Here is a 16,396-nt window from a genome sequence, read left to right as displayed (position 1 = left end):
AAACTTTCACATTAACTTCACTATATTTTAAAAGTTAAACATCTTACTATTTACTAAACTACATTTTGGAAACTCAGTCATTCCTTTTTATTTAGGAGTGGATGAAAACATAACTGGTGAAGCATGCAGCAAGACACCAATCAGGGTAGATGTGTTTTAAACATCTTTTGATTGTCGCTTGGTGATATCTACTTACAAAAATCAGTTCAACAGTAAGCAGCCCATTTTGAGAGTAATAAATGATTTAGGAAACTGACTATGATTTGCCACAACACCCATGGAAATAGCGTTGATTTTTCTGTATTGAGATATAAATGTACATAGATATGTTTCTACATTGTTTTTTCAAAATTAATTTGTTTTACGGCTTAAGGCCAATGCATATTAAAAAGATTTGGCAACCCTCCTGTTTTATCCGGGTTTGGATTGGCACTCTGCAACCCCCAGTGTTTTGGTTGGTTTCCAATCTGGGATCCTTAGCTACTATAACATCAGGGAGCATGGTCTTTGACTCGGAACACCATAAATACCCAGTTATTTCTCCATATTTATGTATAGCCATGTAATATAATTAATGTTTCCTTTATCTTTAAGTGTGCATGCATTAGGGTAAGAACCTGATATGTCAGATATTCCTGGTCCTATCTTGATTGGCACTTTATCCAAGGGAAAGAACCTGCGCAATGCATTTGCTATTAATTGTTCCTCTACCCCTTTCAGTATGCTGTCTCTAGTCATACAGCACCTACTTATTCCAGAAATTCTGCTTTGCTAACGTTGTATTAATTTCTAAAGCAAACAAGGCCAAACAACGCTTATTTTCCCCTAGATTCACTCCAGGGCTGCCCTTGCCCTGAGGGCACTGCACTGGCTGCAAGGAGAGCAGATGGGCACTGAGCTCTGACGCTGGCCATTTCCAATCTGTCCTCAGCTACTGTAATGACACTGGCTACACTTTAATTAGTGACTCCAGCAGCGATGCAGAATGGGAGCAGTAAAGCATGATTTGCTGGCCTTCAGAGCATTGCTTACCAACGATTTTAACCAGCTGCAAATCTACACACAATTTGCTTGCCTATAAATCCACTTTCTGTCTTGTGTGCTGTTTTAATGCATAGTAAACATTTAACCGAGTCATTGCTGGGTTGCCACAGTGGCTGAGGTACATGAAGTCCAGTAGCTCATTATCACATATCAAAGTAAGCAGATCCTGTGGAGTTTTTCCTTGCGGCAAAACAGAAGGATATTAGATACTGTAGAGAGAGAGAGAGACCCGATAACCCGTATTACATCACTCGATCTATTATGTATGTCATTTATTTTCTTCTTTATGACATTTCATTAAAGCCTACTGTTACTGTTACATCCAGGCATTTGATCGAAGCACACCTTCTTTTAATCAGCAAGGCCAAATTCCTCACTTGCTCGGCTGAATTGTCTGCACCCTAAGACAGCTAATTTATCTGGGGATGTCGGGCAGAAGCAGTGAGGGTACAGAGATTAGTTTGAGTCAGTGAAGAGTTAGCGCTGCTGAACAGAATGCATCATGACAGTGCTCTCATCTCTATTCCTGATCCCATGCTAATTAACACCATGATCTGGATTCCAGAAGCACAAGGACCATGTGATGCTTCCCTGGTAGTATGTGACGCATCGCAGGGCATGCATGATGGAGGCTAATGCCAAACAAAAACCTGGAGGCCTTTCCTCTATTTGCCTACTCCACAAAAACATACACCAAATGATGTACAAATGATAATCTTAATGCATCTTTTATTCCGACACGTGTTGAGGCTGGTGGCACTTTTACTTTTGACTTTAAAGCCTGACTGAACATGCCCTTTAAAATAATACTGCTTTATATTCCCCATGAAACACTGCTGTCTTAAACTAAGCAGTACACGTACACTAAGCATAATGTGAATAGCTACATAAGAAGAATGAAACAAGCATTTAGATGTCAATATGTTGTTCAAATTGTCAGAACCAAAATCTTTAGTCAGTGTCTATTGATGAAATATTACTTAAGCCCATGTGTTAAAAAATGTTTTCATTTTCTTTGTACAATACAGGTCCCTGGGGTATAAACACTGGAATAATTCAGTAAAAAGTATTTATGTTTAATGTTTTAAAAAAAAAAAGCTTTTAATAACAATTAATTACGTAATAGAAATAAATAACACACAGTATCTATTGTGAAATTCATTCTTGCTCACCACACTTGTAAAACATGATTAATTTATGTTAATGCTATATTTCTTGTAAGCTTAAACCAGTCTGGCCATTCTCTTCTGACTATTCAACAAAACATTTTGACTGCACAACTGCCTTATTTACAAGTGCTTATTTGATCAACTTTAATCTATGTATGGAAATTCTAAGAGATTTCATTCTCTGAATGAAACATCTTGCACCAACAACCAATCCATGGCTAAAGTTACAGGTAAACCGGGTCCTGTATTTGCAGTCATAAACATTCCTTTTGTGACTTAGGGCGGCGCGCACACACACACACACACACACACACACACACACACACACACACACACACACACACACACACACACACACACACACACATTCTGTTATCAAATGGGTCTGTTAACTGTTATCTGCATGGCTTTATGCATTGTATTGCAAAAAAATCTAAATTAAACCCTAATCAAAAGCCTTATATGAGAGTCACAATTGATTTGTAATTAAATGTAAATAAACTAAAACTGTGGATGCATATTTACTTTAAAAGTAATGTACTATAATTTACATGAAGAAAAACTATAAAAATACATTTAAGAAAAGCACAATTGGAATAAAATAAAAAAAAAAAATGAAAAATGAGGTGCAATAATCTTAGACCTGCCGTGGGGCGAATTAGAAAAAAAAAAAAGCTTGGACATGAAGGATAAAACTCTCCAGTATGTGAGAAACTTAAAATGCAATGCAATTTTGCTGCCAACATTTAATACATTTCCCCTTTTGAATGCATGAATACAAAAGTAGTATTTCTAAAATGTTTTGCTTTTTTGATTTTTGTGAATGGGGTCAGCCTCAAAATATAAGTGGTGCCTTTCTGGTTTGATGAGTGTCCCTGTACACACACCCGTTGCACCTGATGCAGATTGTCAAATCCTCTCCCCTTTATTAAGTTTAGTTGCTTGGATACCAGTTGCTTTTTTTTTCCCCAAAGTTGAGGACTGACTGCTTAAGCCAAGTGTGAAATAAATTTCATGGTCAAAAGCTGTGGTTATAACTACAGCAGATTCAGGTTTGAGACTTCAGCAAAAAGTGAACTCTAATTAGCAAGAACATGGAGAAAAAAAAAATGTGAAAAAAACCTTAAAGACACATTATGGTTTTATAGGGAGAACATTATGTCAGATGGCCAAACGCCCATAGGAAATAGAGTAACCAGTAGGCTTTATGTCAATGTGAGAATGTATATCATAGTATATGCTGATTTTGGCATAGCATTATGTACACTATATGAAAAAGTACTGGGACAGTTGACATTTCCAGCCATATGTGGTTCTTCTCCAAACTGTTTTCACAAAGTCGGAAGCACACATTTTGTAGGATGTCTTTGATGGGGTAGCATTTAGTTCTTTCTTCACTTAAACTAGGAGAACCAAACCTGCTCCAGCATGACCATGCCCCAGTGTACAAAGCGAGTTGGAAAACTGACTGCACCCTAGGCCTTCTCACCTGTCATCAGTTGATTAAAAGTAAAGATACCTTACTGCAAAACGTACTCTATTACAAGTTAAAAATCAATTCCAATATGACGAGTAAAAGTCTAAGAAAATCTGACTTAAACAGTACTTGAGCATTTTACTCATATTGAAAATATTCTTTAAGATGCACCAGACCTCAACACTAAGACACATTAGTAAAAAGCCAAAAATAAAAATTTGCATTAACCATAATCAACACAATGAAACAAAGACCCAACAAGTCAGTCAAAGACAAAGTAGTAAAGGAATCTTTTAAAAAGGTATCTTTAGTTAACAAATACAATTACAGTATCATCTCACAAAGTAGAAGAACCATTAGTAATAAATGGACAAATAAAATGGTGATGCAATATTGCTTCCTATGCAGAATGTCTTCAGGTTACGTATTTAACAATGGTCCCCTGAGGGATCGAGAAGCTTAAGCTTAAGCTGCGTCAACAATGCTTTGGGAACTAGTGTCTAATACCACCAGACTGACTAGTCCCTGCCTAGTGTGGAAGAGCACAGCTAGGTTGATGGTCAGAGGAGCCAGGAGAAATGGCAGACACATAGACTTTTAGGGTGGAAGGAGCCAACCCTTTAGTGAACTGTTCCTGAAGGAATTCCAGTACTGAACCAACTAGGAAGTTAGCTGGATCCAATTGGTGCCAGTCGCACCATGACATGAACAGGCGCCATTAACGGTGTATGACCTCCTCATGAAGGGAGCTCTGGATTGGAGAAAGGTCTCTACCACAGTCTCCACAGGTCTGGGTGGGGGTGGACCATTGTGCCCCCTGCCTGAGAGAGGAGATCCCTCCTAAAAGAAATTTCCGAGGGAGGGTGTTCAAGAAGTGCTGTCAGGTCCGCAAACCATGGTCTGCCCGACCACCATGGGGCAACCAGGAGGAGACGGACTCAGTTTTGGCAAACTCTCTCCAGAACTCCCGGGAGCAGCAAAACAGGAGGGAAGGCTTACAGATGTCGCCTCGGCCACACCAGCGCCATGGCATCCAGCCCTAGAGGGGCTGGGGGTGTAAGGGAGAGCCAGAGGGGACAGTGCGATGTCTATCAATCTCTTGAGACTAACCTCTGGTGATCCTACACCCTGGTGCAGCTCTAGGGGCCTATTGAGAGGCGACAAATTCTCCAGGTTCACTACAGTACCGGGCGGAACCCAAGGAGGGTGCTCGCTGAAGCTAGCCATGCCCTAAAACACTGAGCATGGCAGGGTTAATAAAGCAGCTCCCTGAGGGTGCCGGGGCGGGGTGGGCATTGTATAATGAGGTGAACTCCGCAGAATATCTCGAGTCAGGATTTCTTGGCCGAAGCCCTCTTATTGAAAATGACAGTCCTCAGATCTTTGGCCCAGAGTGTCACACAGGATCCCTAATAGGGGATGTTAAACCTGTTAAACCTGTTTCTGAACCTCCCAGTCTTGAAAGGTGCTGGTTTGATCCTGGAGCTGCACCCCTCTGTATTCACAGAGTCACCGAATAGGCCAGTCTGCACTAGCAGGGCATCCAGCAGAACAGCTCTATCCCTGTCAGAGAGATCAGGGTGACCCATAGGTGCCTTTTAGCAGACACAAGGGCAGCCATAAACCGCCCAACGCCCCCAGCAGTCTCCTTAGTGGCCCTCAGAGCCAGATGCGTTGCACGGCGGAGCTCCTGGACCACCCCTGGCCACCCAAGATGTTCCCCCACATCCAGCTCTTGTAGCAGGTCAGCCTGATAATTATGCAACATTGACATGGCGTGCAGGCATGCTGCGGCTTGACCTGGTGAGGAGTAAGCCTTGCCCACCAGCGCCAACGTATTTCAAAGGGGCTTGGTGGGCAGCGTTGTTGTTTTCAGAGACGATAAGGCACCCGGGGAGAGATACCTGGCAACCCGGGGCACCAACCCATAACCACACACTTTCAGTCCAACAATAAGTAGAGAGAGAAACTATAGGACTTAAGAGGCAGACAGAAAATGGCTTAGCCTAGAACCTGGACATTTCAGTGTTCAGATCCGAAAAGAAGGGCAGGTTGTGATGCAGGTTGCAAGAAGCCCTTTATCAAGCTTGCTGGACTATACCCAATCTATACCCAATCTATACCCAGCTTGGCTATGGCACGGGTCACAACCTCCAGGAGCTCCTTGTTACAAACAGGTTCACAGAACGTACACTGCCCCCCCTTCTCGGAGGAAGAGAGGCAGAGCTGAATGCTCTTGTTACAATAGCATGCTATGCTCCCATGCAAGCCACACACGGGCTGTGTGTATAAACCCCTGGGGGCAGGGAGGAACACACAGCCAGAATGTGTGCTTAGTTTACTTGCTTGCTTATCATAATTTTTTCCCTATTTTTCAGGACATTAACCACTTCAGACAAACACACATAGAGCACTTAATAAACAAACAGAAGCTAGCTCCGGCTTCACTCCATGTGCTTTAAAAGCTTCACTGGTTGTGACATCACCCCACCGGCGATGCCGCGCTTTCCATTAGACTGATTACACACGTGATTCAGATCGTGGACAATGCAGAAGCATTCCCAAAGCATTGTTGATGCAGCTCCAGTTACTGAAAGGGGAACTAACAAGCAACAGAAGATAAAGCTGCTGTGCAAAGTGTACTTGGTAACTGTCATTGTCGGTTTAAATATAGTGGATTAAAAAGTACATATATTGAATGTAGTTAAGTAGAGAGTAAAAGTTGCTTATATATTTGATAATCAGTAAAATTAGAAAGTAGCCAAAAAATTACTTAAGTACGGTAACGAAGTACATTTACTCAAATAATTTTCACCACTGCTTTAAAAACACCCTTTTGGCTGAATTAGCACAAATCTCCACAAGCACACTCCAAAATCTAGTGGAACGTTTTCCCAGAAGATGTAGTGGAGGTTTTTATAACAGCAAATCGGCCCTAGATGTGGAATGGTATGTTAAACATTTTGTCCATATCGTGTATATTTCAGATTTTACTGACAGGAAAAAAAGACAAATCAAACTTATTTCTCTGTGTTACTTGAATAGAAATTCTTTCTACCAGCTGTTACATGAATGCAGCTCTTAACCCTGTAGGTGAAAGCATTCAAATCAGCAAAACAGGTCACATTCGGATTTATTCGTGCTTTCTTATTTTTCAGATTCGAGAGCAGATGCGGCAGCACAGAAAATAGATCACGCTGTCATCGGCGGAGTCGTCGCTGTAGTCGTATTCGCCATGCTCTGTTTGCTCATCGTCCTGGGGCGCTACTTTGCCAGACATAAAGGTAGATCATGCGAACGATTTTTGTTTGCAAACTTTTTATTGCCATTTCCCTATATGCAGAGCCTCTCAAAATACTTTCCCATATCTCTGTCACAGGAACTTATTTTACGCACGAGGCCAAAGGAGCAGACGATGCAGCGGATGCCGATACAGCCATCATCAACGCCGAGGGAGGGCAAACCAACACGGATGACAAGAAGGAATATTATATCTAACTCTGACTTTGTTAGCATCTCTCCTGTATCTCTGCTGGACGAGAAGCAAAAGTTCTGTCTGGTTTGGAAGGAAAGGGGGAGGGAGTGGGGGAGGAAAGGGGAGGGCAAGTGAGGTTGTGTGGGGGTTTATAGTTATCAGACTGGATTTAGTGATTTAACCAACAGGAGAGAAAAGAAAGGAAGAGCATCTCTGCCATCGAGACTGAAGAGGTGTAGGATGGAGGAACTCAAACAGAGCTCACGTTTTTGTTTTTCTTTGTTTTTGTTTTTATTTTATTTTACAAAAAAAAAAAAAAAAAAGCTTCACTATCCGACACCTCCCAACACCTCCTGCTGGTGCAAATTTTGTTCATTTTTTTTATTTTTTTTAAACATTTGTGAAAAAAGAACAAATATATATTTGTGCCTTGTTCTATTTATTTTTTAAAGCACCTACTTCTTGTTCCTGCACCCACGACTTGCCAGCATACTGCTGGCTGTCTTAGCGGGCCCAATCAGACCACGTTTCTCTGACGCCCGCACACCCAACACATACTCCAGCACTCACGCTGTTCCGCCAGCCAAGCAGAACAAACGGCATTCGTGCTAATACAAATGACGACATTTAGCCACACGAGAACTGTTTACATCTTTTTAATGGGTCGGTTCCAAGCGATTTATCAGTTGTTCATTTTCTCCACCCGACCCCCCACCCCACCCCAAAACCCCTCCCTACATGTTAGGTTTTAAGGTGTGTGACATTGCTTGTGACAGATCCCGAGCTGAAATCTGTTGCAGCTCTTTTTGTGCTCTTACATTATTTAATAGCTCTTCTGTATGTACCGATAACTTGCTTGTGCTAGTATTCATTTATTTCCGCCGTGTCGTAAATGCCCACCGAGTGGTTTAATGATAATTGCAATTGTGCATTAAAAATGAATGTCAAAGCAAATAGTGAACTAGCCATGGGTACAGAAGCTCTATAATGCTGGGGAAGCCCCTTATAGTGAAAGACATGCCGAGGTGCCAATATTGCTTTAAAAAATAAAATTAGCAGGCAGAAAATTTTTTTACCACAACATCTCAAGTGAATGTTCATGTTCCCAGTGTACATCAGATGGCAGGATAATATTTAAATGTGTGCCAAGCAATCATGGCCTTCTGTGGGGCAACACAAAGCATCCACCATGTTGTCTGGAAATCTTGATTCCATTTCTGACTATGGCACAACCATCTGTCACTAGGAATCCAAGACATAAAATATGGCTGTGTTCTCTGGGTGGGAGGGATGGCATACTCTCTTTCCCTTGTCAATCGAAGTGGCACTACCCAATCATGTGCATCTCTGAGCTCATTACGTGGAAGAGTTTCAAGCGGTTCAGAATGCCACAATAGGTTAGCTTCACATGTCACATGTTTTAGCTTGAATCCTTTACAATACAATTGCTAGCTGTTGTATAATAGGAAGATAGGAATTGGCTGGACCAAATTAGAAAGAAAATAGGATGCCAAAAATAGCCCTGTGTGATCTAACTAATAAGCAGCTATTTCATTGTTGTTGTTTTTTCCAGATATAAAAGACCACCATCTTGATTTCTGTTGGCCAACACAGTCAAGGTTTGCAAATTTGCAATACAAAGTTCACACAGATAAAGTCAGCATGAGGAGAAATTAACATTGTGCCTGTCTCAGGTGAAGTCTTTCATGTTTCACATCCTTTCCCCTTTGGTAAACTGACCTTTTCGTCCGCTGATTTTTTTTTTTATTCTCGTGTGGCCTGACCATTGCTTTATCTGAAAAAGCAGCAAAGCATCGTTTTCAGGTAGCTCTCATATCACTGCAGTGAGAGGTAAAAAATGCTCTGATTACACTGCAAATGTTGGCACCGCTGGACATGCTTCAGCCTACAAAGTGGCTCTATTTGATTGCCCACATGTTGGCACCTGGTCTCAGTGCTGGAAACTGGTTATTGCTAGTGGGTCAGCTAATATGTGCTCTCTATGAACAAATATACAAATTATATACTATATAATTCCGTCTGTACTTTCTGAGCCGTTTGACATTTGTGTATGTATACTCTTTTTCTTTAACTTTTTATGTACCTTTTATGTTTTGTTTTTTTTTGTGTTCATTGTATTACTGTGGGGCCATATATATATATATATATATATATATATATATATATATATATATATATATATATATATATATATATATATATATATATATATATGTTTTTATTTTTTTCTTTATTAATGGTGTTGTATATGGTCCAGGAAGTAGTGTAGTATAGAATATGCACCAATCAGCTATTACACTAAAACCAGATGAGGATGAGACAGATAAAGATGAGGATGAGACAGATAAAGATGAGGATGAGACAGAATAAAATGTATTATCTCATTACAATTATGACCTGTCAAGGGGTGCGATATATTAAGCAGCACGTAAACAGTCAATTCCTAGAAGCTGATGCAAAGGTTAGTGTGCCTATTCTGAACCAACAGAAAGGCTACTGTAGCACAAATTGCAAAACAAAAAAAAAACTGCAGACCAGCTGGAGTGCCCACGCTGATCCATGTCCATCACCAGAAACACCTACAGTGATAATGCTTACTGCAACACTTCAAAAATAATTCTAGAATGCTTTAAGGAGCATGACAAAGAGCCCAAACTTTATATTCCTCAGATCTGAATGAGTACCTCTGCAATATGCTAAAAAAACAGTACATGGAGGTTTCAGCTCACAAATTATACAACTTAACGGATCTGCTCTTGTTGAGGATACCACAGTTCTTCATAGGCTGTGTGAAGTCCATGTCTTGACAGGTCAGAGTTGGTTTGGTGGCACAACAGGGACCTAAACAAAATCTATGTTATGGCTGGTCAGTGTATGAAGTAACACAGCAGTAATGGAGAGATTATTTATCATACATATTGGACATTCTTATGGCTACACATTATTTTATTGGTTGTAGAGTTATTAAGGGATATGGAAAAACCCTTTTACATGTTTATGTATAAGAAGTTTATTTAACAGGACTGAAAAAATATTGTGGCAATTTAGAAATGGTAATATATTATGATATGTCCATCTTTTATAGCCATTGTCTATCTTTTTTTTGCTGAGTCTGCTTCGTTTGTTTGTTCTGTATTTAAATTTCTTATTTTCGGTATTTGAAAGTACAGTGATTTTAAACTCAGTTGACTTTCCTGCATTTATAAGGAACTGAAGAGAAGACTGGAAATATTTGTTAAAGAATGTTCCAAACATCGTACAGGGGTGGACAATCACAAGACAATTGCAAAATAAGAGGATTCATAATTCAGGTTGAACCAGAAAAAAAGAACAACTTTTAAATGACTGACAGAAAAGAGCAATTTGGTAACAAAAAAAAAAAAAAAAAAAAAATACAGTAAACGACAACTACAGTTGTTGCTATAACAAATGTTACTTGTTACAAATCCGAGTGACACAGTCACACAGTTTGTTTGAGGTGCTATCTTGTTGGCTGTACAATGGATTTTACATCACAGATAATCTGTATAGATCTTTTCAGAATCAGGAATCTCAAATTTGTGGAAACAGAGCAATTCCAGATTAAAGATGTCATCTGCGTTACCTTTTTTGCTGTCACATTACAGTTGAAAAAAAAAAAGAAGAATAAAGACGCTTGGCAGACCAACTCTTCACACCACACACCCGGAAATCACTGTTGAAGGCCTAAACACAATTTTCTACGTGATCATCGCTCGTTTGTTTTGTTTCATCTGTATTACTGCACTCCATCAGCTAGCTAGCTCGCAATAGTCTATTATATGTTTGCTACCACATTTTGTTACTTTAGATACCATCTTTTTTTCATGTTTAGCATACGCTGCCACCTTTTGCTTATTTTATTTTATGTGGTTTATGCCTTGTTAGCTATCACTTCTGTTTTTTTTTTTTTTTTTTTTTTTTTTTTTTTATGTTAGCAATCACATCCACTTGTTTCATGTTAGCTACCAGCTTTTGTTTGTTTCCTGTTAACTACCACTTCTGTTTTATTTCATGTTAGTGATCACATCTGTTTGTTTCATGTTAGCTAACACTTCTGTTTGTTTGATGTTAGCTACCAGCTTTTGTTTGTTTAATGTTGGCTTACAGTTTTGTTTGTTTGAAATTAACAACCATTTCTGATTGTTTAATGTTAGTGATCACATCCGCTTGTTTCATGTTAGCTACCAGCTTTAGTTTATTTGATGTTAGCCATCACTTCTGTTTGTTTGATGTTAGCCATCACTTCTGTTTGTTTGATGTTAGCTACCAGCTTAAGTTTGTTTGATGTTAGCGACCACTTTAAGTTCCTGTCTCATGTAAACTGCCATGCTTTGTTTGTTTTATGTTAACTACAACTTACAGCAGTGCTTTAGAGTCTTTATCAATAAATACATTTTACTTACATACCATTAATTAATTAGGTTAGTCTCAATTTCTCATCATTCTCTTTTTAAGACAACTAAAACATGCAAAAACGGGGTTAGCTAAAAAAATTTATTATTTGTCCACCCCTGTTTTCGTATCCAACAATAAGTAATATGTTCCTATGAAACCCGTCAGTGTCTGCATGTCTCCATTATAGCCCTGATATAAAGGAGATTGATATAGCGGTGTGTACTGTACACCACAAGTTTTGTTTATTATATACGTATCTCATGTTTTGTAAACAAATAGAATGTGAGTAATTGGAGCTATACCTGTGCTTACAAATCTGCCACAAAACACCAAATGTAAATTGTAGGAGATAAAGCATTGTAGAAAAACCAAACAGTAGGTAATACTCATGTTCCTGGTACAATTTTATGTCATTTTGTAATATTATTTCTGTCTCAGGTCTGTGTGTGAATTCTGTTTATTGCATCTCAGGTAGAGAGCAAGATTTTAGGCCCCGAAACAAGGGAAAAAAAGAAAAACATATTAATTAATAATTAGATTTCCTCCCAAAGAAACCTTTATCATATCCTAGTTAAATATTTTCCACTCGATCCGTTGCATCAAACACCCAATACACAGTGCACTGTTTGAAATGTGGATATTACTTTGTATAGCTGGCTCATCACACATAATAGCAGGCTTGTGAAAATGTGATCTAAAAGTGAAGTTTTTCGAGGTTATAATTCAGCATTTTAGATCACCGACAACAGTACAGTATATCACCCCAGTGAAAGTTGTTCATTGTTTCAGGATCAATTTTTCTGTCTAACTATTTTCTCTCACATCTCTGTAGTTTGTGTTTCGGTGTAAAGGGAGATATCTACATGTTTCCATCTTCCGGTTTGTATTTGATCATAAAAGTAAATTTTTGAACAAAATGGAGCAGTTCTTGTCTTAATAAAAAATAGATATATTCATGTTGAGACAGCATTCGAGCTCTTTCTTATATTGCCGTTTTTTCTTATTATTGCATTCTTTCAATAGTTTTGATTTTAACAAAAAAATGTCTTAGTTCAGATTAATTTGTGAAGAATGGATATGGTTGCCAAAGCAGCTTTACAGAAATCTCAAGGCAGATCTCAAAATGAGTCCAGAGGATTAAGTGGCAGGGAAAAATTCCCTTAAAAGACATGAGGAACCTTGAGAAGGAACCCCTATCCCTCTTTTGCATGAATAGTACATATGTAGAAATGCCAGGCAAGCTGTAATACGTCTGCTGAGCATATTGTATGCAAGTGGACTAGGATGTAGAGATGCAGCAATTTTGCTATATATTATTTTCATTTATGCCATTTTCAGTACTCAGGACTCCATTATCCAAAAAATACTTCCTGATACTGGTTCACTATGTCACAGACTAATAATTCCATCAGTCTATAAACACCGTTACAAAAGCAGTTTTCTTTTTTCTAGTGCTCATGTAAGTGCACTATATTGCCAAAAGCTTGCAGACACCTGGTCATAAGTATGGTAGGTGCTTTTTTTTAACCATCACATTCCACATTTACTCCCAATTTGCTCTTATAATTCCCTCTACTGTTCTGGAAATATGTTCCACTGGATTTTAGAGTGTGCTTGGAGATTTGTGCTCAATCAGACACAAGGGTGTTAGTAAAGTTAGGTATTGATGTAGGTGAGGAGCCCTGGGGTACAGTCAGCATTCCAATTTATCCAAAGTGTGTTCAGTAGGGTTGAGATCAGAGCTCTAAGACAGGCTGCTCAAAATCTTCCACTCCAACCATGTAAACCAAATCTTCCGATAGCTGGCTTTGTACACAAGGGCATTGTCATGATAGAACAGGTTTGGGTTTTCAAGTTCAAATGATGTGTAAAATTAATGGTACTGCATCTAAAGATATCATATACGATTGTGTGCCTCCAGCTTTGAGGTAACAGTTTGAGGTAACAAAACAACATATGGCTGGAAAAGTCAGGTGTCCCAATACTTTTGTCCAAATAGAGTAGGTCTTTACTTATTGTTTAAAGACTGCTTATGACTAGGCTGTCTGTGCATCATGTGGAAGTTTATTCCAAGACCTACATGCTAGAACAGAAAAGAGTCCTGAAGCCCACCTTCCTTATGCCCTGAGAGATGGTGGGATGTGTTGAGCAGCGCTAGGTCAGAGAGTGTTGTGCAATGTGGGTAGTGTATATCTATCCAGGTAAGATAATCCACTGAAAAAAGGATGAGACTTGAATATAGATCATTTTTCTGGTATGCTCTTGTCCTGCACTGCCAAGAATAAGTGCAGACATGGGAGCACATAAAGAATTTAGTCACTTCTCCATCATGAAACCTCACTATAATCTTATATTCATGGAGCAGTGAATTGAACTTGTTTTTTCCTAACTGAAATTTCTTTAAATGCAAAATTGTGACCATTTTCATGTCCTTACATATCTAAAGAGGTGATTAGCTCTAAATCTGAAAGATGCTTATCAACTGTGTTTGTGGAAGTAACGTTATTTAAACCATCATCTCATCTACAACACTTGTCTTTGGTCTGCAGCTTATAAAGTCTTTAATTTGAAGGTTTAACATCTTTGAAAGCTAAGCATTGAAACAACAAGTTATTTCTTTAAAACGAAAAAATCTAATTTAGTAAAACTATGATTACACATCACAGTGAATGAAATTGTTTAATCAGCTCATTTAAAAATGTAGTTGAATCTGATTGTTGATTTTCAGAAAAACAGAAGTCATTAATGCATGCCTGGCACAGTAGTCATAGTCAATCTGCAGGCATTCATGTTAATGTGTGTGTTGTTTCTATAGTATAGTCCTGGACATTTAATGGATTTAAAAACAAATATATTTTTTGGAAATTTTTTGGTTAGAAATGGCAAAAACGAAAGAAATTACTAAATAAACTGTTTGAGGAAAAGAAAAGCAAGAAAGAGAGAAATTCAATTGTATAATCTTTTGTGAGCCTTTCAAGGGCTAGATAAACTCATTAAGGCAAGCTGTTAGATTTAAGCCAAGTACATTGCCCATCAGCCCCTGCACAATGCATGACTGTCACATGGCACTACTCACATGGCATACACACACACACACACACACACACACACACGTTTCTTATTACTCCTAGCGTGCCAATCTATTAATAGAATGATAATGAGTCAAACACTGATTTATATCTATTATTATTCTTAATCTTTTATTATTATTAATTTTCATAAGCCCAAAACCTTTTTTTTAAACAACTTAAAAAAAAAACATGCCAATAGGGCCACTCTCGCTGTGGTAAGTTAGTTAGGAGCTTCTTCCATCATTTATTTCTCTCTAAATGTTTTGCTTGCTGTTGCATTGATGCTGAATTGGATACCATCAAGCGGCAATGGCGGTTCTAGTTTGAATTAAGCCCCGAGTGAACCACACTATGCGCCATCGTCCACCCCCCACTAATTAGTTTTAGCTTTGATAAGCTCCTCTCTGCTGTCACTGGATGAGTAAGACACAGAGCAGTTAGAGCAGTCCACAAATTTGGATACATTTCCCAGAAGCACAGTTTCTAAATTACAATTAACAATTTACAATTTCTAAATACACAGCATTGTGCAAAATTCATCAAACTCTCAAAACTAAAAACCATAAACTCCTTGGCTATAAAATACATACAACATCTATATCCTTTATTTATGCCTAGTGTGGATAGGCACAGCTAGGTCAAAGGACAGAGGGGCCAGGACTGGCACTAAGCTATAAATCCTGACGAAGGTCAGCAGGGTAGACTAGCCCGCAGCATTGCAGATGTCTTGGAGTGAAACTAGAGAGGACAATGCCTTAGAGGCAGCCACACTCCGAGTAGAGTAAGCTCTGACCCCTAAAGGTGAGGGGAGACCAGAGGACTCATAGGAGCATGAGATAGCATCCAAAGATCCACATGTTGAAGCTCTGCTTGTTTGCTGGGACACCCTTACTAGAAGGGCCATAGCAGATAAACAGCTGCCTTCACAATTTTGCTTGCACTGGATACAGTCAGTTAAGCTTTTCCAGGTCCGGGGCTTGAAAAGGGAATGACAGCACGCCTTGAGCATGACAGGTCATTGGGCAACCGAGGGCACCTTGGGAACATACCCTGGTCTAGGGTAGAGGAAGGCATTGGTTATGCCTAGAGTAAATTCCAGGAAAGAAGGGGCCACAGAGAGAAGAAACACAGTCTTAACCATGAAAAACCTCAAAGGCACCTTGGGCAAAGACTCATAGGGAGGCTCAGACAGGGTCTCCAGGACAACAGCCACATCCCACACAGGTGCTCTATGTCACTCTAGGGTGCAATGAAGGAAACATGTTACTTGTGCCTGGTGTGCTTTGAGCCAGAGCTATGCTCTGATGCCGCTCTTGGGCCCCCCCCATGGAATCACTAGACAGTCCAGGACTTATTGGCTGAAGCTCTCTTATGGAAGATGACGGTCTTTAGATCTGGCCTAGAGCATCGCCCATGATCCCTAGCAGGGGAAGTGCGAATAGCAACTTCACTGTCTGTGCACATTACACTCTTTGGTTGCACTAAGAGGCAAGTCTGTAGAACGATGTAGCTCTTGGACGTCCTCGCCGCCTGGAAAGCGTTCCACATCCAAATCCTGCAGCAGGCAAGTTTAATAAGCCTGGAGCTTATTGGAGACTGGGGTGAGTCAAGCGTCTCTTTAACTTATGGCATCGTCCCATAACCGCACTTTTTTAGCCCTCCTACATCAGCGTCGAGAGAGAGATTGGGCTGAGGAGGTGGGCTAAAAAAGGATTAGCCCAGG

At 39.5% G+C, this 16,396-nt stretch overlaps 1 protein-coding gene across 4 annotated transcripts in view; it reads left to right on the top strand.

Moving 5' to 3' along the window:
• The window catches only part of cadm1b (cell adhesion molecule 1b), a 190,027-nt gene extending 180,817 nt beyond the window's left edge, over positions 1-9,210 (top strand). For all 4 annotated transcript variants that reach the window (XM_083549454.1, XM_083549455.1, XM_083549453.1 and 1 more), the window contains 2 exons: positions 6,849-6,974; positions 7,070-9,210. In XM_083549454.1, coding sequence (XP_083405580.1) covers positions 6,849-6,974; positions 7,070-7,188 — 245 coding nt within the window. In that variant the 3' untranslated portion in view covers positions 7,189-9,210. The remainder of the gene's footprint in view (positions 1-6,848; positions 6,975-7,069) is intronic.
• The last annotated feature ends 7,186 nt before the right edge of the window (positions 9,211-16,396 follow it).

This window comes from Silurus aristotelis, assembly GCF_946808225.1.
Source record: "Silurus aristotelis genome assembly, chromosome: 8".
NCBI lineage: Eukaryota > Metazoa > Chordata > Actinopteri > Siluriformes > Siluridae > Silurus > Silurus aristotelis.
Note: the sequence above shows the minus strand (reverse complement) of the source record. Positions and strands in the feature narration are given on the sequence as shown.